Genomic DNA, 24452 nt, shown 5'->3' on the forward strand with positions numbered 1-24452 from the left:
GGTTTGACCATAGGGGCTTTGACCATAGGGGGTTTGAACAAAGAGGGAGGTTAAACAAAATATATAGATTGTAAAATATAAATTATAAAATGGTTTTTTTTTATTTAAATTTATGATACAATTAATACGATTTTATACATGTTTCCCGAGAGTACGTTAATAGAAATTAACATGCATTAAAAAAAAATTCAAGAACGATATTTTAGTCTCCACCTAAAGGCTGGTGCTAGGCCTCATAGATTTATTTTAAATATAAAGGGAACACAAATAATGCGACATATAACAAGTTTCACAAATGAAAAATGTAGATGTACTTGAAAATACATAGCATATATAAAGGATAAATAAACCTGGAGTGATCTCCCCTAAACTTTCTCGAATATTCTAATATAAAACTACGAGGGATGGCAACACAGGACATAGACAATATTTGTAATCCATTTTTAATTACTTAAACACTTTATAATAGAATGGAATCTCGTAAAATAAAAGAATTGCACACCAAGTGAACGCCTAATAAAATGTGCATAATAGTGCGCAATAATATGAGTACTTTATAAATTTACATGCGTTTTCTGAGAAATCGGAAACAGCGTAAATTAGTACTTCCGTTCAACGGAAATTACTCAAAACTGGAAAGAAGGTAGAGAATTAGATCTTTTACTTACATGTGAAATTTCATTTATCTATCTGAAATAGTACTCAAGTTATAGGCTTTTGAAAAATTCAAAGTAGAAAAAGTACCCATTCCGGTTATCGGAATTTGCTCAAAAGTTGATACGGATCTACGATTTTGATAAAATACTTATATATGAAATTTCATCAACCTAGCTGTAACGGTACTCAAGTTATCGTGTTTACACACAGACAGAAACACAGACAGACAGACAGACAGACACACAGACATACGGACAAGATTGCAAAATTATGTTTTTCCGTATCAGTGAGATGTAAAACGTCGAGATTTGTAAAAATCTCGATTTTTTTTTTGCACGATTACAAGACTTTCTCTATACTTCGTTTATACGAGAAAGTAAAAATGATAAAAAACAAGCCAGCAATATAGTCAAAGAAGTAATACTTAAAATGGTTAATTAAATGACAGATGTGCTATAGCACGCAAATATGTCAGTACATCTGTTTGACCATTTGTCTGGACAGCACGTTGTACTTTTTCGTGCAGCATCTTGTATCGCTAATCAGTGGGTAGCTTGCCCCATGCGACACCTTGCAGTTGTCTATGTGAACAAAAGACTTGTGATCAAAGCCGGACACAGCGCTTGCGATCAAACACCCGTTGACAACCCGCCTGTGATCAAAGACCCTCTGCTGAGAAAACACCTGTGGTCAAACTCCCTATGGTCAAACCCCCTATGATCAAACCCCCCTATGGTCAAAGCACCGTTATGGTCAAAGCCCCTATGGTCAAAGCCCCGCTGTGGTCAAAACCCTATGGTCAAACCCCCTATGGTCATAGGACCTGTGGTCAAAGGTCCGCGCACCCTTATTACTTTCATTTGTTACCTTTCTTACCTGGGAATATTGTTCTCATACACACGGGTACAGAGGCGTAGCGACCCATTCCTGCGCTCTGGGCGAACAATCATGTGTGCACCACCTTCCTCCCATTTATATAAATAGTTATTAGTGTTAATGAAAAAGTCCCCCCCCCCCCCCGTTGGAAAAGATGGTGTTACTTTTTACCTTCACTTTCCCACAGTGTTTCTTCCAGACTTTTTTCTCCGGGGGGGGGGGGGCAATTGAAATCTTCGGGGGGGCGGTAAACTTTCTTCGTCGGGGCGGACACTGTTAAAAGTATATATTTTCTATATAAATTATATAAATTTCATTTCGTTCGGGGGGCGGTAAAAATTTTTCGGGGGGGGCTTCGCCCCCCCGAAGAGATGCCTGGAAGAAACTCTGCTTTCCCATAAAGTTTTATTTTTAAATGTGGTGCCACCCAACTGATGTAGAAAACAGTTCAGTCAGTGAGTAAAGTCTTGTAATGTAGACGTTAAGTTATCTAATTTGACTGTGATATTTCAATACCACAGCATAAAATGAGTTTCTAATTGTATATAATCATTTTGGCGCAGATTTAGGGTCGGCGCCCGGGGCGGCTGCCCCACCCGCCCTTCCCTAACTACGCCACTGAAATGGCGAGGGTGTTTATAATTAAGTACTTAAAATTTCAAGTTAAATAAATTTTAATGAATGAATCACATCTAAAGTCGGATAAAATTACCTTTAAAATCTATTACTAATCAACTGTACAGGAGATATAGACTGTGACGCCATCTTTCTTTTTTAAAGAACAGCAACTTGGAATTTTCGTTGTTAAAAATGTCTTCGATTAGCCTACCTTGCTTAATAAAATACCCGGGACCTAGAATGAACGTAGAATATCAAATATGGAATTATAGAATATAGACCTATACCTAATAAGGATTTTAAAGTAATGGAGTCAATGTTGTGGTCGTTGCAACTTTTTTTCCAATTTAATGATGAAATAATATGTAGTTTTAAATTTCTGATTTAATATTCACTATTCTTCTCAAAGTTAATCTAGATCTATATTTTTGTGAAACGTAGTCTTATTTCGCGAGTGTTTAAACGACGTATCTTGATAGAAATGTATGATACTTATAGTAAATCTTTATATTCTTAAAAATGGCAGACAGCATGTAGTCTACATTATTAATTTAAGAATAAATGTATCTAAGCAGTTGTTGAGTAGTAGTGGAATTGTGTTAGATAAAATGCATTTACTTACCTCCATTAAACATAAATTATATATAAACCCATTAAATATATATTAATACATCTCTATTAAACTATATCACATTGTTAAAAGAGACTTTGAATACTAAAATCAATACTCTAAAACCTAGCTTTATCACAGTTTTTCTGACATTTGTTTAGGTTTTATATACATAAAAAAAACTGTGCATCAAAATTCAATTAGTCTCAATATGGTTTTACATATTCACATTTACATCCGAACAAAGAATTACATTTCGCATATGATACGTTTAGATATTGAAACAAAACAAAGCCAACTATAAAGCTTTAATTAATAGAAAGAACAACAATCGTATTCTGTTCTTTTTTTAAAAAAAATGTTAATCTTATCAGTCCCGGCGCCAGGCTATTTAGCGCCCTAGGCAAAACTTATTAAAACGCCCCCTCACACAAATTAATTACTAAAACATATGTATAAGAAAAAAATAATCAAAAGTGACATATTAATTTATTATCAATTGCATTCACGTTATAAGTAAACATCAAAATCATATTTTACTTGCCTCGTTCGTCCCATAAGTTTGTACTAATTCCTTCATTTCCAGTTTGCAAGCGTAATCACATTTTATTGAAATTGTTGCTAAGTGCCTGAGTCTACTTGTACTTAACGACAAAGCCCCTCTCCGTCCCGACTTAGAAATTTTAAGAGCTCCCTCTCCCCCTCCAGGGAGAAAAAAAGTCTGGAAAAAAATCACTGAATCAAAAAAAGTTCTTGTAATGTTAGTCTCCCTGCAGTCCTCCCAAGGTGAGTTTTAAAACAGAACTTACCTGTTTTAAGCTTGACTGTCTTTAGTTATAATTGTAAAATGTCTATATTGTGTGATTATGTATCGATTTTTTGGTTTTTGAAAATCTAATTAATTAGATGTCTAATTTACGACTAAGACTGTATGTCTGCTATCATTAAAAATTGCAATCTATAACGGCAACTGATGTATTGATGTATTTGATAATGCTAAAAAACCTACCAAACTATTTTGTTTAGGTTTTTTGGCTTTATATAATTGTTACAATAGCAAATAATAACTTAAAGTTGTATTTATAAGCGGTCAACCTAAGGTGCAGGAATTTGAAAGAGTGTAGAATTACGCAACGAATCATCTCCCATTTGAAAATCCAAATACCCAAATTTAATTCAAGGGAAATAACTTTCCAAATTAACAAAGTGTAGCTAAGACATGCTTGAAAAACACAAAAAAACTCTCTAAATTCCATTACGTAATAATTATAACAATTCCTTCTATATTAGCTGTGTAATTTTGTGAAAACAATATAATTTTACTTTTTGAATGCGTAACTGTAGGTTTTGTTTGAAAGTCTAAAAGCGGTAGCTTTATTATAACATACTTCTATTCAATTTGGATGACATACATTTTATTGATTAGTGTTTTGGCACATGCTATTTAAAATTTTGGATCCCCTAAATAAAGGGACGCTTTAAAAAAAATCAAACGCGGGTAACTGTATTAGACATTGCTAGAATTATTAATTAAATATAAAAAAAATTGTAATTTGAAAAAAAAAAGTTTACGGTTAGTTATAAATTCCATCCTGTTTAATATTATATATTAATACTTTAAGAGTGGCAATATAGTTTCCTAAAAACTAAAGATTTTTCAACTAGAGAACGCCTACCTTTCTTTGTAGTGTGTTCTGTACTGAATTGAAATCATCTAACTTACGATAAAATCGACTACTCGATATACTCTACTACATTCACAACGCATATCAAACTTCGATACCTAAACACAACTAGACTCGATGCTCCAGAACTACGACACCAACTCGTTTAACTTCACAAAGCTCTACAAACAGTACTCCCAATCAACAAAGATTTCACTGGACCTACTACTACAGTTTAACAGTCAATATAACTCGATACCTTAATACCACAAGAATCAATACTCCAGAGCTACGATACTTCTTCACCTGCATTCTCATTTCTCTATTACCAATCAGATTCTACTAGACATTCGACTACAAAATAGCCGAATAAAAATTATGACACTTCAACACTTCGATACTTTATACCTACGAAACCATATCAGCAACAACAGCCTTCCGTTACTATCAAATCTAAACGATTCATCAAAACTTACCAAACAAGTACAATACTTTGAACACCACGTCATTACAAAATTCTATACACCAGGACATATTTCTAATTCAAAGTCAGAGAAAACGAGACTTACAAGCCCTATTAAAATTAGATAACTGTTTGAAATGTTCGAAATTTAAATTACGAAATTATTTAATCGTTTTCTACATTAATTATGTGACACCAAATTAAAAAGGCAAAGTGACTGGTGAAAAGCGCCCCGACCTTTCTAAATTAGGGAGGTGGGGTTGCATTTTGACCATCGCGAATAAATATAGGCCTATATAAACCTAATTTTGGGGTAGGGGTGCAAAACTGATAGTTCGTCCTAGATGCCGAAATAGATCGCTACTCTTATTAATTATTAATTATTACGTACTTTTTGATAATAGCGATTAAAAATTTTGCGCCCCCCCCCCCCTGGGGATAGCGCCCTAGGCGACCGCCGAGTACGCCTTGTAGGTAGCCCCGGCCCTGAATCTTATATTTAAACATAAAGAATAAAGGTAATGAGACTTTTAACCTATGGGAAAGAATAAAACATTAAAAAACGAAACAAAATATATTTACACAGACGACAAAAGGGTGAAGATTCCCTTGAGGTTCAATAGTTGAAATTTTTTTAAAGCTTATATTTCAAACTATGACTGAGCATAAAGATGATTTATAATTATTATTTAATTTTTATTACTCGTTTACAGATCCTCGGGACAATTGGACCTCAATTTAAGAATTATGTCTCTATAATATATATATATATATATATATATATATATATATATATATATATATATATATATATATATATATATATATATATATAATTTAATAACAATTTTGGTTGCGAAAGATACTTTCAAAATGTACTAAAGTTAACCGATGCCAAAATCATATAAGATAAACTCCCACTGCATCGTGTGTAAACATTAACAGGTGTAACACGTACGCCTTGGGACAAGTAAAAAAAAAAACCTATTATAAACTAACTGCAGTCAGATAAAAAGATATTAATAGGACTCTTTTTAATGTTATAATCTGCATCTCTCAACATGAATGGATTATCTAGATTTTGACGTCAATATTTGTTTCATTTTCCATCCCAACCGTCGTTCATGTTTGCCCTTTTCTTTAATTAGCTTGGATAAAAAAGCTTGTCAAATCACTTCATTTTAAATGGCTTAAGCATATCTATAGCAGGAGCATATCTTTGGGCCTCAAAAACAGCTTAAATACGCCATATATATATATATATATATATATATATATATATATATATATATATATATATATATATATAATATACATATATATATATATATACATGTATATATATGTATATATATATATATATATATATATATGGATATATATATGGATATATATATATATATATATATATATATATATATATATATATATATATATATATATATATATATATATTTATTTATTTATTTATTTATACCGATTTTTCTCACCAAAATATTAAAATAACCAACTAAATACTATTAGTCAAGGAACCTTTCTAAAGCCTTAACCTTTAGAAAATATTTTCCATCTAGATAAAAGTTACATTTTGGCCACCCACGTCTACGCATCACGAACTAACATATTATTTACGCAACCTGGATTCTTGAATTAGCTCAGCTGTCTACTAACTATGATTACACTAAAGGATGTGTTTATCAAGGGCGGGTCATTTTGTATACGTTAATATTTACCTCGTCGCTACGTCCTTATCACATGTCACATGTCATAATGACATGCTCTAAACAAGATAGAATCATGTTGGTGTTGTATAATTAATTCTATTTATAGGAACTGCAAAGTGCATGTTTTTATCCCCCTCCCCCCATCCACTTACTTCTTTCCATTCACACTTTGCGAGCTATATCACATAGAAACGTGTATTCCACTAACACAATGTAAAACCCCTACAATTGAATTGTCTCCCCTTTCTTAACTTTTCCTAATATACTGATTTATCTCACTTTTATTTCCCCACGATTATCTCCATTATCTCCACCTCCCCAATATCTCCGTACCTTTCCAATAAACTATCCCCGCTCTCTCGTATCATTTCCTGCCAAAAAAAACAGCAGTGGGTGGGGGGGGGGGGGGGGGGTCACAGTACAGGGGCAATAACTCGAGTAGGTTGAGATTAGTACTGTCAGTGTTGGATACCACTTAAATTTTCAGGTGGTGCAAGCTGTACGCCAAGAGTGTAAAGGTGCAGCTGATTGATCACTGTGAATATTCTGCCGGTCTATGCTTGGGGGCTTAAACTGTTGCGGCGGTTTAAACTCTAAACCAGTGGTTTTATGCGTGTTACTCGATCATCGGTTAACCCTTACTGAATGTCCGATAGTGTTAAGGTTAAATGGATTATTTTAGATTGCTGCACACACCAAATTAAATATGTGCTTCAGCTTTTACAAAATATTTAGTTGGGTTTTTTCACTAACATATAAAAATATTCAATCAGAATCCACCCACCCACCCACGCACGCACACACACACACACACACTGTTTTTTTTTGTTAATTAGGAAAAAGTACAACGTCGAGATTTATCAAAAACTGCTATTACAATACTTTATCTAAACGCCGTAAACGAGTGTTTAAAAAAAAATAATTATAAAATATCAGACACATCCTCAGTTACGTTTAAAAATACATGTAAAAATGGGACAAATTCAAATTTATTCAAATTTATTCAAACAACGGTTACAATTGTAGGCACAAAGGCCTTTTTTCACATTGGCCGTTTAAACAAATAAAACAATTCAATAACACATAGCAGTAACACATAGCACTAAAAATGTGGAATAAAGAAACAATGGTACATAGCTATCATACATAATGAGATAAAAAAGAGAATATAATAGATGAATGAGAAATGTTACAATGAGTCAATTAGGTCATTAAATAATTTTAGTTTTAGTTTAGATTTGAATATATTTTCAGATCTAGATAGCTTTATTTTATTAGGAAGATTGTTCCACAAATTAGAACCAGAGTAGGCGAAGCTATGTTTTTGGAAAAAGGTTGAATAAGGGAATGGTAAATTAAGACGACGATTTAATTTTATGTTAAAAGAAAATAGATCTGATAAGTAAGAGGGGGCTGTTTCGTGGAATATTTTATATAAGAAAATTGATTTAGTATATATTATCTTTTTATTTAATGGAAGTATTTTAGTTGTAAGAAAAGAATCCAGACTACTAGACAAGCCAGTAACCAGTTTTATAGCCCTTTTTTGTAAAGAAAGAAGAGGACGCTGCTTAGAAATAAAGCTGCCGCTCCACACTACAGAAGCATAATCCAACCTGGATTGAATAAAAGCCTCATAAAAAACCAGCCTGCTCCTATAGTTGAGAAAGTTCTTTATCCTTGCTAATTGAAAGGTTGTCTTCAATAAGGACATTCTTATAAAATGAATATGGTCAGACCAAGTGAGGTTGTGATCTATAAACAATCCTAGGCATTTGTAACTGTCTACCTGTTCAATGTTTGAATTGTCTATAGTAATGTTTAATGCGGTGGATGGAAGACGAAGGCGTTTCTGATGAGTTGTAATAAACATTGACTTGGTTTTATCGGGGTGAAGTTTCATTTTGTTAAATTTTGTCCAAGTAGCAAGCTGATTGGCACATGTTTGAAGTTTGTAACTGAGTGACTCAGCACTGTCTGCAAAGACATGCAAAGAAGTATCATCAGCGAACATCTCGCACTGACCAGCGTCAATATGTAATGGAAGATCATTAATGTATAAAGAAAAAAGTAAAGGACCTAAGATTGAGCCCTGTGGAACCCCTATATTAACATATTTCTGTGAAGAGATGGTATTAAGGTGAAACACGCGTTGAGATCGGTTAGATAAAAAGGAGTGAAGTAACCTAACTGTAAAGTCGTGGAATTTGTATGGAATTAGTTTTTTAAGAAGTATGGTGTGATCAATAGAATCAAAGGCTTTTCTGAAATCGACGAACAGCGAGCCACAGAGTAGGTTTTTGTTAATATTTTTAAGCCAGTTTTCATTCATCTTAATCAGAGCAGTGTGACAAGAATGAAACTTTCTAAACCCAGACTGATTACTATGGAAAAGCTTGAGCTTTTCAAGGTAATTTGAAATGCATTTGTTTATATGTATTTCTAGTGGCTTGGAGCGGGAAGAAAGTATAGAAATTGGCCTGTAGTTATTAGCATCTTGGATGTTACCTTTTTTGTGTAGTGGTATAACCTTAGCATGCTTAAAATGTGTCGGGTAATAATGCTTGGCAATACAGAGGTTATAGACATAGGTTAAAACTTCGGAAATTATTGGAGCTGAAATCTTCAATACATTATTAGAAATATCATCAAACGAAGTTGTTGAAGACGGTTTAAGAGATCTTAGGCTAACATATACTTCATGAACAGTGAGAAGCGGAATGATCAGCTCTGTCCTACCACGGTGAGCAGAATTACAAACATTTTTAAGCTCCTCACTGATTGTGTAATCAGCATCTGTGTTGAGCGCTACAGATGATATAAAATGATTGTTAAAGTCATCAGCAGATATCTGGCAATGTCCAGATGTATTACATGTGCGTTTTGTTCTAATTATTTGATTTATAGCAGTCCAGATAGATTTGGAATTAGGTTTGCCTGACAGCAGCTTATTAAAATACTCCTTCTTCGACCTACGCACGAGCAGTTTGACATAATTTCGCTGCCTACAAAAGTCCTCAGAAGTTCCATAACGTTTAAGCCAGTCTCTTTTATTAATTGCAGATTCGATATTGTTGTTAAACCAAGAAGGTTTGTATGTAGTCTTAACCCTTTTAGAGATTTTAGGAATATGTTTGTCATATATAGTATAGAAAATACGCAGCCATTCAGAAATGGCAAGATCGGGACAATTATAATTGTATACATTGCAGAAGGGGGCAGCCAATAAATCCGAAAGAAAAAGATTTTCATTAAATTTTCTAAAAGAGCGATAACTTATAGTTATGTGTTGCCGCGAAGGTACACATAATCTTTTTGTCGAAAAAGTACAACAAACAGGGAAGTGGTCACTAACACCACAAGAGGGGACACAGACCTCTATTAGGTTGCAGTCAGGTGATGCGTATATGTGGTCAATTATTGTACTTGATTTATCATTTACCCTGGTAGCCGTGTGCACAAATTGTTTTAGATTCAGAGAATCAATAATATCTTGCCAATATCCTTGAGGTTTTAATAAATTTATATTAAAATCTCCCAATATGATATATTCATTGTTAGTAGATAAAACGGTATCCATCATGGAGCAAAAACGATCATACCAATCCATGTTTTCACAGGGATTTCTATAAAGGAAGCAAATTAAAATTGCCGGATGGTGTTTGCTTTTTTCGAGTTCAATCCAAATACATTCTATATTGTCCGTTGACAGATCCTTCCTGTACTTGAAACGAATTGAGGAGTGGACATAGACACAAAGGCCAGTTTCTTTGTGTAAGGATGGGTCTCGGCATATTAGGTTATAATCAGAGACGGATATCTCAACATCATTTATAAAAGATTGTAATCGAGTTTCAGAGAAACCAAAGATATGGAAAGGATTGTTGGAATTGTTTAAAATTTTTAGAACTTCATGGTGTTTATTAAATATGTGGAAAATATTTAAATGGCCCAATTTTAGCCCACTTTGTGAGGGCCAGGATGATGAAAATAGACAATGCATAAAGATAATAAAATATCAATGAATAAGAGATGTTATAAACAAAAATCAATATAATGAACTAATTAAACAGAATCAATATAATTGTCTTACAATTACACGCTTTGTCATCCAATAAACAAACACTCGCAGCTCTTCACACTGCCTTATTATCTATCTCTCTTTCTCTCTCTTTCTCTCTCTCTCACTCTCTCTCTCTCTCTCTCTCAAAATAAATACCTATATATAAATATATATATATAAATATATACATATATATATAAATATTGCTATATAAATGTACAATAGTATCAGTATGTATTATAATTAAAATAGTACAGTGAGCTAAACTAGTAAATAGTAAGTGAAAAAAGTTAGGTTCCAGGAAGGCGCTTAAGCGACAACATTAGAGCTTGATGAAGCAACAAAGGGCTAAAGCCCATTAAGTGATGTAAGCCTGGGCTAGAGTTCAATTGATCTGAAGATATTGTTGGAAGCAAATCAACGGTCGAAACCAAATCAGACCTTGTACCTTTTACGTTAGAAAGTTGCACATGGTCTTTATCTGTTAAGCTGACGGCTCTTTGGGGATACTTTATATTTTTAGCGAGAATGCTGCTTCCAATTTTTGTCAAATGAATACTGTCACTGTACAAGCGTTGTCTCGGGGCACCTGACTTCGCAGTGAAAAAAGGTGTATTGTTTATAAAACAGTATTTATAACCAATGCAGAAAGACTGTAAAAATCTATTATTTATATCTATCAAGTGCCTACCCTTGCCCCGACATGGGGGTACGATGGATGAAAAACGGATTGTTGCGTTGGGAAATGTGTGAGTGATACTTCTCACAATTTCTAGCATATTAGCTTGTGACAGTCTGACGTTTGATAGACTGTCGTTGACACCACAATGTAAGGTTACAGTTGTGGTACTAGAGTCACGTGATCGGCTACTAATAACGTCCCTAATTTTTTCAAAATTTGCCCCAGGCAGCGCTATTACCGATACACGCTCGTAATGATCCGTGGCCATTATATCAGGATGGAGACCTTTAAGTGTAGAGTCACCAAGGATCAAATGGTGTTTCGTTGTTAGGTTGGTGTAGGGGGCGGCGACATGTTGTGTGCTATCTCTATTAGTGGCATAGTGAGTAGAGCGTTGGACAACAGGGACATGAACAGCCTTGACCGTTGGGACGCTGTATTGTGTAGAATTGCTTTTAGTTCGTGGTCGTTGCAGGGTGCTGGGACTCGAATGTTCCGATGGTTTGATTCGCGCTCTGTCATCACGTTGTGTAATTTTAACAGGGATTGGGAACGGAGCTTCTTGCATGATGCCTGCCGATGTGATTTTTGTTTCATTTATTAGTTGTTGATTATCCTCACATGTTGAGGTGGATATTGTGCTGCAAGAGGGATTCTTGGTTGTGAGGAGTTTCTTTAGTGACGCAGAAATATTTTCTTGATCAATCAAACGCTTCTTAAGGTTAACGTGTATATCTTTGCAGCTATGCACTTCATTAGATAATCTCTTGACTTCGTCCCTTAAGACAGCGTTTTCGACTCGGAGTTGTTCTAGTTGGCTGTTAAACTGCAATTTCTCCGCTTTAAAAGCTTTTTTAACACAGGTGATCTCGTTAAGAATAAACGATCTCAAGTTATTTTCCAGTTGTGTGGTTTGAAGAAATGATATTTTTGGACTAAGCAAATCAGTTGGTTGAGATAGGTTTGATGAAAATGTATAGTTATTTATAGGTGTTACACAATCTAACGGATTGGTATTGATCGTATCCTCTGCACATTGATTGACACTGTTGGAAGCGGACATAATCATGGGCGGTGAAATGGGTAGCTCCAATACTCTGGGTGGGGACAGTGAAGGTGGTGGTGACAGTGATAGTGGCGGCGACATGGGTAGAGGCATGTCGACAGCTTTGTCTGTTGTAATTAGGTTATTTAGAATACAGCAAAATTCCGAATCCACCCAAACAGACACAACGTTAGATTTTCCCTGTACCATAATTTTGTTATTCGTGTGGTACAGATGGACAGACAGCCCTGGTAATTTATAATTATCTTCAACATTGGCGCCATCATCATCCCTTCTTTCCTCAACAACATCAGCATATTTTGTTTTGAAGATTCTTTTTACTTTTTCATAGCTAAATGAGTTTCTAAAGGCAATGATAACGCATTGTCCTCCATCTTTCTTTTGAAAATGAATATCATCCGCTGCACAAATGTTAGCAATCTTTTTTGATATCGCTTTTTCTTTATTTAAACGATACTTCTTAGCTCTGCTGCTTCTGGTGACAACACCAGTCCCTAACATTTTCACTCACCAGTAAAATTAAAATATCATGCTGACATCAGTAGAAATAGATGAAAAAGAAAACGAATCATCAGTAGATCTACAACAACTAAGAATATAGATATCCGGTTTACATTTTAACAATGGATGAGACAATAAAAAAAAAACATAAAATATCACAATAAGAGCCGGCTAGTAAATTAGTACTAAACTACATTCTCAACCCTAATGGATGAGTAGTACTTCCCTTAGATTTTTTTGGATTAAATAGTGAATAAAAACACTAAAAACTATGAAAGAAAGTTGACATCAATTCCGGAGTGGTCTAGCGGTAGAGAGCTGGACTGCTAACCCGTAAGTCTCGGGTTCTAGTCAGTAGACCGTCCCTGAGTCCACCCAACTCTGAGGGGTACCTAACTCACGTTTAGGGAAATTAAAGGCGGCTGGGCATAGTGCTGACCACATTATCTCTTCATATGCCGAGGTCACAGAAACAAGTGAATTCTACTTCACTCGCCCCATAGACCGTCAGGTTTGAAAGGGAAACCTTTTTACTTTAAAAATTGTTAGTTTTAATGTGAAATGAACAAAAACAACTATCCATTTAAATTATCGTTTGGCAAAACACGAATAATCACAATCACAACTTTTCTTTTAAAGAAAATAAGGAAATACACAATTTAATTAAAATTTCAGAATGTGTCTTCTTAAACAGGATGGAATGTAATATAAACATGTGTAATGTTTAGACATATAAAATCGTAATTTGCTGAGGGGTCACCCATAAATGACATCACGCTTTTTTTTGACAATTTTTACCTCCCCCCTCCCCCCCCCCCCCCCCCGTCACACATCGTCACAAAAAGACAGCGCCCCTCCCCCCCCTAAAATGACGTCACACCTCAGCCTACAACCCCCTTATAAATTTCAGTTGAATTTTTTTTTAAACATCGATATTTTTCCAAAATTTTGTCTGAACTCTGTCAAAATAGAGTATTTTAATCATTTCCAATTACAATTTATTAAAACAGTTTTCTAAAACACGAAATAACGTCTAAAATTCGTTTTCTAACATTGCTTTTCCATAATGCAGAAATGTGACGTCGCACCATCTGGACCCCCCCCCCCCTCCCCCTCATCACACATCGACACAAAATTACGGACCCTCCCTCCCCCCCTACGAGTGTGACGTCCTTTATGGACGCCCCCTGAGATGCAGTAGGTCTACACGATTTAAAAACATAAACTATCTTCTCCAACATGTGAAACAAAAGATTAGCCTGCGACTGATGTTCTGTCTATTCTACTTTTTTGTTTTTGTTTGTATTAAAAAAGCAATTAATCTTAATATAAAAAAAGCCCATGTGCGCACTTCTCTCTCTCTCTCTCTGTCCGCAAAATATTTTCACAGGCTATGATATCAGTATCTTCAGCAATATATGGAGAACTTGATACGGACTTATGTTGAAAATAATATGCTAGATGTTTTAAATGTATAAACTAAATTTTAGTTTTAGAAGAAAATAACAATAAAGGCATATTCGAATGTAGAAAAACATTTTTAATTATGCAACCGGAAAAGTGTTTATAGTTGTGACAAGAACGCAATAAACAATGACGTCACATCTTCCGATTTTAGAATATAAAGAAGTTAGATTCTACAAATCTACGTATCAAGACGTATGCTATGAAATGTAAACAGTTTTCTCTGTCAAAGTAATACAAATTACACTAAAAAACAACATATTGACCATTGATTAGCCGGATTTTAAACTGAATCATTTGAGTCTCTTAATCTGTGTGTGCATTTAATATGGTGTTTTGTTGACTAATAATGTATATAATTTGGTTTTATTTTTTCTAATAAGTATTGGTAGCCTATGTTATTTTAAATGAGTCGGATTTTTAGCTATTATTTAGTTATTTCTTTGTTTCGTCCCTTATATTGTTCAACGAGTAGTAAAGCACATTGCGTTTAGACCAAAAACTATTTTATAACATATTTTTCTCCAACATGTATAACATTAAAATATAAAGGCCTATAATTCACGTGCAACGGGTAAGGACGGCTATTTTTATAAATATAAAGCGTTTACGTTTATGGATAGGTAATAATTAATGCTTTGTTCAGAAAAGTTAAGTTAGAAATAAATACAGAGATCTAACACTTAACGTTCTATTAACCCAAACTAGTAAGCTAATTTTTAGAAGAAAAATAATTAAAAGTACATACGATTTTTCTTTATCAAGAAAAGATTTTTAACACTTAATACAAAAATAAAGTTAGAAATAAATACAGAGATCTAACACTTTAGGTTCTATTAATCCAACCAAGTAAGCTAATCTAAAAAAAAAAAAAACAATTAAAAGTACATTCGATTTTCCTTTATCAAGAATACATTTTTAACACTTTATACAAATGCAGAATAAATCGTATTGAGGACTACACTTACAGACTTTTCATTCCTCTTACCCCAAACTCTCCTTTTTTCCCCTCAAGTCCTTCCGGGCCTGCAGTAATACTTCAAGCCTGTTAGATATAAAGTACACTCATGCAGTAAGCCCGCACACAATATTTATGATCAAGTCGAACATGGCTGATACCAACCAGGATATGTTGTCAATGTGAAAACTCTTGCGTTAGTTTTAATATCGTTTTCAAACGAAGTCCAGAAAAAAAAAATAACCATCGTGTCTATGTAGTTTTCTAGGTTTCTAATTTTACTGAAATGGTAAGGTTAATCAGAGACACCTAGTCTTATTGAAATAGCAGATAGATATGTATAATTATATTTATAACAAAAAGCAAAATCAAAGTTATATCAAAATGAGTTACAATAATTACAATCAAGATAAATATTTTAGAATATTTTAAGTGAAAAGTGATTTCTATTTTTGATATCAAAATTAAAGTTAGATAAAAATAAATCATGGGCCCCGGCTGAAGTTGTTTTACACTGGTAGTAGTAGTAGTGTCTAATGTGCGTAGCAGGATAATCAATTACGACTTCTAAAATTAGATCTATATTAATGTTTTAATGTTGTATAAAACTTAATCAATTACGATTTCATATGATAATAATGATGGATTAATATTTATATCTTGCCTTTAACCTAATAAATTGTTAAGCTTTTCCAAATAACAACTAATGACAAATTTAACATATTTTAGGCAAAGAAAAATGTGTTTAAAATAATCAAACGATTACTACAAAAGAGATGTTTCCATTGGCTGATTTATCTTTCTGTAACAGGGATATTAATCGCGTGTATTGAGGTTTTCGGGCTGAGAAAGGTACGTTAAAATATTTAGTAAATATATAGTCAGAGGTATATAATATGTATACTGTTAAATGGGGGGATTTTATTTTTATGTTTAAAAAAGAGTCTATTAGATGTTAGAAAAGATTAGAGAATGTGTGAATAAATTAATGGATGCTACAAAACTAGGTAGGCCTACGTCACAAAAGTTAGTAAATATAGGTAGAGGTATATGTACCCAATTTTAAATGGGTAGTTTCTATGTTTTTATAAAAGAGACTATTAGCTGTTAGAAAAGACTAGAGAATGTGCGAATAAATTAAAGGATGCGACAAAAACAACGCCAAGTGTTAATGATATTATAGTGTTAGGTACAGTAATATAGAGATCATGGAAGAATGAATGAGTGCGAATAAACTATGGATTGTTACAAGAAACTATGTCTCGTGTCAGAGGCTAGAAATAAGATCGAATGAATTAACCCCAGAATGACGTGAAAAAGGGCGGAAAGAAGAATGGGTAAAATAAATAACATTTGGGGGGGGGGGGGGGTGGGGGTGAATTTGGCATCGGTAACACGTTCACAAATCACAACAAAGAAAAACGTTAAGAAAGTTATAAAACTTTTAAAACATGCTTAAACATCGGAATTTTTTTACTTTCTCGTATATACGAAGTATAGAGAAAGTATTGTAATCGTGCACAAAAATAACATGAAATTTTGACAGTTTTCACCGTTTTACTCCTCAGTCCTTCATCACATCCGGAGTATAGAGGACTTATTTTAATCAGGCAAAAATTATAAATACAAATATATAAACGTTTTCACGTTTTATGCGTTATCGAGTCGTAAAAACTGGACTTTGCAATTCTGTCCGTATGTCTGTGTGTCTGTGTGTCTGTCTGTGTGTAAACACGATAACTTGAGTACCGTTACAGCTAGGTTGATGAAATTTCATATATAAGTATTTTATCAAAATCGTAGATCCTGATCAACTTTTGAGCGATTTCCGATAATCGGAAGTGGTACTTTTTCTACTTTGAATTTTTCAAAAGCCTATAAGTTGCGTATTATTTTAGATAGATGCATGAAATTTCACATGTAAGTAAAAGATCTAATTCTCTACCTTCTGTCAAATTTTTAGTAATTTCCGTTGACCGGAAGTACTAATTTACGCTATTTCCGATCTCTCAAAAAAACGCATGTAAATTTATAAAGTACTAATAATATCCCGCACTTTTATACACATTTTATTAGGCATTCACTTGGTGTGGGACGGAGTGGTCTAGCGGTAGAGAGCTGGACTGCTAACCCGTTAGTCTCGAGTTCTAATCCGAGTTCAAGTCAGTAGGCCGTCCCTGAGTCCACCCAATGGGTACCTAACTCCTGTTATTGAAAGTAAAAGCGGCTGGGGGCATAGTGCTGAACACACTATCTCTTCATATGCCGAGGTCACAGAAACAAGTGAACTCTACTTCACTTGCCCCATAGACCGTCAGGTTTGAAAGGGAAACTTTTCACTTGGTGTGCAATTCTTTTTTTTACGAGATTCTATTCTATTATTAAAAGTTTAAGTAATTAAAAATGGATAACAAATATTGTCTATGTCCTGAGTTACCATCCCTCGTAATTTTATATTAGAACATTCGAGAAAGTTTAGGGGAGATCACTCCCGGTTTATTTTTTATGATGTTAGATAACCGTGGCGTCTCTAGGTCGGGTGTCACACGGTGCGGTCACCACCCCCCCCCATTTCTGTTTTTGTCACTACTGGTACACAAGTGCACAAACTATGCTTCCTAGACAAGATCTGCCTAATCTAATCTTTAAAAAAAAGAATATATAAAAATCACTAACAAAATTGCATAAATTATTAGATTTAAAAGAGTGTTCCTGGTAATTTACATGCTTATCTGAAATGCGTGCGGGAAGGAAAGGAAAAGGGGAGTGAAATGGAGTGAAGTTTTTTTAGGCTTTGTGTGACCTAGCACATGTGTAAGAAAAAGTCGCTGTAAAATAAAATGTGTACGATTATAAAAAAATTGTGTTGTACGTAATAGATATGCTTTTCGAAAATGCAGTAGTGGGTAATGGAAGTGAAATGGCACATGTGTAAGAAAAAGTCAATGTAAAATATCACTTTAAAAATATTTTGTTTAGATACACAAAAATAAACACACAAAAGGATTATTGATAACAAATAAATAAAAAGCATATACAAAAATTTAACAGATACTAGCAACAAATCATGTTTTCGCGAGATATCCAAGAAGTTTCGAGCGCAACGCCGTTAGTGTTGATGAGTACCGGGCGTCAACACCAGAATCTTATTCATCTCGCAGTCTCGCTCTCGAACTTCGTAGGAAACTACAACTCGCAGAAGGCACACCTGATCTAAACGTCACCTTCAGCTGCCATAGTCTGGGGGTCGTTAAAGATTGTAACGGAACCGGAGAGCGATGCCTACAGGATGAGTTACCCGCTGACCTTGAGACCAGGGTCAAGCAGCTGGCGTTCGGGGAGAACCTGCAGGTGCCGGTCAGGTACCGTGACGTCATGAGATCCTTCGCCGAGCAGATCCCGGGTGTGTATGACGTCATCATCGTCACCGCGCTCTCGTCGAATCATTTCAAGGAGTCACAGGTAACACTGATCTTTTTCAGGGGTAACTCACGTAATCGATACTTAAAGATACGTAGAGAGTTACCATTTTTATAACTCAACAACTAATTATATTTCTCGAATTCGAACCCGTGTTCAAGTCAGTAGTATGTCCCTGAGTCCACCCAGCTCGATTGGGTACCTAACTCACGTTACGGAAAGTAAAGGCGGCTGGGCATGGTGCCGACCACATTATCCTTTCATATGCCGGGGACACAGAATCAGGTGAACTCTACTTCACTTGCCCCATGGACCGTCAGGTTTAGAAGGGGAATTTTACTTTATTAAGTATATTAGAAAACAAAATAGGAATCTACTAAATGAATATAGGAACCTGAGTTTATTTAGAGCTTTATTCAGGCATCTTTAAGGGGAGGGAGTTTGCTTCCCCCCCCCCCCCCTTTCGTTGGAGCTTGACTAGCGCGCCTTCCCTCGAATGAAATAGAAAAAAATATAAATAATCTACAAACTAAAGAATCTACGTAATCCAGTTCCCGTTCAAATATTTATATACATGTCATTTTTGCGAACGAATTTTCACAAAAGATATTTTTATATTTTTAAAACTCTCGGGTTAGTAAACTTCACAAAATAACATGACAATTTTGTATCGTTTTACATTTATTGTTACATGCAGGCTTTTCTTAAATCGCTTCACGCTGAAGTATTTCCCCTGCTGAGCAACTTTCACCTAGTCATGTTTGATATCGGCTTGAGTACTGAAGAAAACACACAATTAAAGAAACATTGCAGGTAAATACTTTTAAAAGTCCTACGTTGTTGACAAAACATTACCTGTTTATATAACAAGACCGGGCATAATGAGTTACAATATAGATTCAAGGGACAGTCAATAATTTAAAAAAAGCGTAAAGAAAAGGTCCACGGGGAATGCTGAAAAGGCTATCAGCCTATTCAGCTATGCATATTAAAATGAGCTTTTAATATATTTATTTCTACCTGGTTTCGCGCCCCTTAGGGTCGACGCCCGGGGTTGCCGCCCCACCCGCCCTCCACTCACTACGCCTCTGCCTCACGAAAGCTGGCTGTCTAAAAAAAACATCTTGATAACGGTTCGTGTTCGAATACATTTTCAATTACTCTACATTGGGTAGAACGGCATACGGGGTAGAAGGTTGGGTAAAGGTTGGGACGTCATATGATACGGAAATCAGGTTAAAGGTCGAATTTTTATCGCAAACCCATAAAACATACAAGTTTAATTTCACCCTGTCAAGCGTTACAACCAATATCAAGGAAATGTGCAGTGCCGGACTTAAATCGGTTTTTACCCAGTGTAGTAACACATCATACCCCTCACCTGCCTCCTCCAACTTAGCCCTTACTGGTATCATGTGACGGTTAACAATGTTACAAAGTTTAATAGAATTACACACACACACACACACACACAAACACACAGTAATTCATAATTTGTGAATTCGATAGTACCAATGCTGCCACTGAAAATATTTGCTTTAAAACACTATCAGTAGGTCGTTAAGGACGAAACCCCCCCCCACCACCCTCCTTTCCCTCAACTCCTATCCTACCCTACCCCCCCCCCCCCTTCCCCGTGAAAGCAGCCTCCTCTTAGTTACCTCCCCTAAGTCTAAAATTGTCTCAAACTAAATTATCTGCCCCTAATTAGCCGTCACTAAACCCGTGGAGGTGGAGGTTGTAGGGAAATGCCTAGAGAGGAAGAGAGGGGCCTGCTAGGCGCGCTTACGGCTTGGTGTTTTCTAGGGTATCCAAGAAGAGAATTATATATATATATATATATATATATATATATATATATATATATATATATATATATATATATATATATATATAAAGCCTATAAACAAATTTAAATTAAGAAATAAATAAAATATATAGTCCTGCATATTTTATTATTGTAAAATTCACTAACAAATGAAGATTTAATTTTAATGAAAAAAACGATGATAGTAAATTTTAAAAATCTTCGTTGGCTATGTTCACATGTTCAACTATTATAAAGTGAAGACCTTTTGCGTTTAAATTAATACTAAGCGACCCCCCCCCCCCCCACCCCTCCACACAGTGCTACTGGAAGGTTACCACTCAATAAATTCTCTTATCTAAAGCAGGTACGGTAAAAAACGGAACCACTCGCACTTGTAAAATATGTGTTTTCTTTGTTTAGTTTAACTGTTTAAACAAGACTAAAGGTACTACGGTGGTGAAATATCACTTACGAAGTATTCGATAACATAATTGATTTCTATTTTGTGTTTAGGTGGTCATGAATCTGTGTTCTAATTTTTTTTTTAAATTCGCTTTTCAATAAAAAAAACAAACAAAAAAAACACGATTTTTAAAACATGTATTTGTCTACGAGAAACCTGCTCTACAGTGTACCTTGCAATTATGTCACTTCAAGATTGAATTAAAAGCAGCTCTTTTTAGGAAATTTGTGTTGTTTTCTTTTTATAGCCAAGACCAACATAAGGCCTTATAAAATGTATTTACGAATACAATTGAAAAATTGAAATATATACACTAATCAACATTAATTAATATTTTTAAAAAATATTTACAATATATATTTGAATTCTATAATTGAAATTTTAAAACGTGGCAAATATGATTTCGGAAAAAAAAATATCAATGCCGTTACAACTTGTATGTCATTACAAGACTATACTAACTACTATAATTTTTTCTGCGCTTATAAATAGTGTTTAAATTCTGCGCATTTTGGGTTTTATTCACGCACATCATCTTTACATATTATATAGATATGTAGGATATATATATATATATATATATATAGCTACTTGTTTTAATTTTGCCAGATGTACCGTTGTAAACTTTACCTTCGAGGAATTTCCACCACACTTCAAGTCCTTAAAATGCTTTGCTTGGAAACCAGTTATCATAGGATCAGTGTATTTTAAGGCGGACGTTGTAATATGGATGGATGCCTCCATCAGGTTTGTTTGTGATTCTCAAAAACTAAAATCAGACCCAACATTTGTTTGTGATTTTCAAAAACCCAATATTTTTTTTTACAAAAAATCTACCCTTCCACTGTTAATCCTTTTTTTGCAATCTAAATATTAATTTCTCTGAAAAAAATACAATTTTATTCAAATTTAAGCTTGTTTCCTGTATTAAAAATATACTACAATATATAGATCTAGTAAAAATGCTCCTGACGAAACAATGTCGCCAGTCTAATACATTACGATTCTGTATAATGTTGACAAACTGTACCTAACCCTAGCCCAAGACATATATATATATATATATATATATATATATATATATATATATATATATATATATATATATACATATATATATATATATATATATATATACATATATATATATATATATATATATATATATATATATATATATATATATATATATATATATATATATATATATATATATATAGGCGGGTTTAACATTTTGTGGAAAAGAAACACCCCGAAAAATTTGCAACGATTGTGCTTCGGAGCTGTTAAATGACATTAACCTATCTCAATTCCAAAACAAAATGAAAGGGAGCAAAAAAAATTACATGGGAAAGGTTTATTTCAACGGAAATGTAGAGCAAGTGAGGAAAGCATGGCAGAAATAAAACAAAGACCATTGAAGTGAAATGCAGAGACCAAAATGAAACGAAAGTTTACACACATTGTATAGTAACATTTAGGTTAAATTATTTGTGATGCAGTTTAAGTTCCTTTAACTTTTAAGTTTAGGTAAAATTTCTGAAAGGTTGAATGGATTTAACGTATTTCAATTTATTTCAATGGAGAAAATTACTTTGAGATACAGGCAATTTGACATACGAGCAATTTTACGGAATTAACTCGTGTTTCGAGGTACCACTGCATATTACAACATATATACGTATATATATATAATAGATATAATACCACTGCTCCTTAAAAACTAACGCCCTTTTCACTTTGAATGGGTTATCCCACCTTTTCTTACTTGAACGGGACAGGCCGTAATTGTGTAGAGCGATATCAGTGTCACACAGAGGCGTAGCGAGAGTGGGGGGGCGGGGGGGACGACATATGTCCCCGGGCGCCGACATTAGGGGGGGGGGGGCGCCAAAATGGGTGGGAAAAACAAATTGAAAGTTTGAGGGGGGGTGCAAATCGAAAGTTTGAGGGGGGGGGGTGCAAATCGAAGGTTTGTAACCGGGCGCCGGGAAGGGGCGCTACGCCTCTGGTGTCACACCTAGGTGTATGCTGGGGAGGATTATTGACTTGAAGTTACAGAGCGGGGTGAATCTGGGTGACCCGCCCCCCTCTCCCACCCGACCTGACCCGTGAAGTAAATTTAGGAAAACATGAGATACCTACAGACAGAGCCATTAGTTATAGTGTAGGGTTTGATGACACAAAGCAGTTCACTGATTAGAGATCAGTGAATCGTTTCTTCAACCTTAGGGTTGCTGGGGCACTAGAGTTGATTTCCTCATAATAATCTGCCAACTTTCTCGGGTTTCTGCTGATTTAATTGATATAGACCTTTGTATATACTTTAACAAACTGAAATTATTTTTATATGAAGACTTCTTCGCCAGATTTCATCTGCCAGATGCCATACCTGTAATGATATCTAAGGCCAAGCGACAAGGTGTTGTTTTAAGGCATAATCCTGCCAATGCTGCTAGCCCGTACTACACGTTGAAACAGGTAAGTCTACGACAGGTATAGTAATTTAATTTTTCAAACAGGTAAGTCTACGACAGGTCTAGTAATCTAATGTTTCAAACAGGTAAGTCTACGACAGGTCTAGTAATCGAATTTTTAAAATAGGTAAGTCTAAGACAAGTCTAGTAATCTAATTTTTTTCAAATAATTAAGTCTAAGACAAGTCTATTAATCTATTTTTTTTTAAACAGATGACTCTTCGATTGGTCGTAGTTAACACACCAAGTATCGAAATTTTTAAAAAAAATCGATTTAGATAACCTACTCAAATTAAGACTCAAAGTTTCTATTTTTACATTTTTTCTGTTTAGATGTTTGAGTACTTCGGAGACTCGCCTTGTGCTCATTTACTGTTTGATCAAGTTGAAAGTGGATTTGGTCTCTACCACAGGTAGACCTATACATATTTTGTATCATTCTATTTAGCCAAGAAATTTCGTGTTTCTAACACAAATAATATTATTAACTGAAAACCATTGAATCAAAAGTAAATTGTATTTTGAAAAATAAATCGTTTTCAGTGGATTCAAAATTTTTATTTAATAATGAATATGTTGCTTAGCCCAAAACTACTATTTTTTTGTAAATGACCCTCTAAGTAAATATAATTTCCTTTTTAGGTGAATCATGTTTTTACAAGCTTTTATTTAACTCACTTCCTCTGTCGTCAGTCGTCAGTCTGTCGTCAGTCTAGATAGAAACGCAGGAGTGAAAATTCGGACACTTCTACTTGACCGATACGATTCACATTTGGCACGTGGGTCAAGACATGAAGATAATGCAATCTGAAACTAAATTTGACTTAATTCGATGCCTAATTAATTTTTTATGAATTAATTAAAATTTGGACCGAATTAGTAGGCTTGTCTATCCAACCACACCACACGCGTCAACACGCTCCATAGCTGCGCCAT

General features: G+C 34.5%; 1 protein-coding gene across 1 annotated transcript; it reads left to right on the forward strand.

Annotated features, from left to right (window-relative positions):
• Window positions 1-15560: 15560 nt before the first annotated feature.
• On the forward strand, window positions 15561-24162 carry LOC131938177 (uncharacterized). Its single transcript, XM_059296091.1, has 8 exons — window positions 15561-15635; window positions 16076-16198; window positions 18398-18808; window positions 19464-19579; window positions 21649-21786; window positions 23409-23520; window positions 23850-23929; window positions 24159-24162. Exons 1-8 carry the CDS (start codon window positions 15633-15635, stop codon window positions 24160-24162), a joined length of 987 nt encoding a protein of 328 aa, XP_059152074.1. The 5' UTR covers window positions 15561-15632.
• The last annotated feature ends 290 nt before the right edge of the window (window positions 24163-24452 follow it).

This window comes from Physella acuta, unplaced genomic scaffold (genome assembly GCF_028476545.2).
Source record: "Physella acuta isolate Inbredline_101_S28 unplaced genomic scaffold, ASM2847654v3 ptg000236l, whole genome shotgun sequence".
In the NCBI taxonomy this organism is placed as follows: domain Eukaryota; kingdom Metazoa; phylum Mollusca; class Gastropoda; family Physidae; genus Physella; species Physella acuta.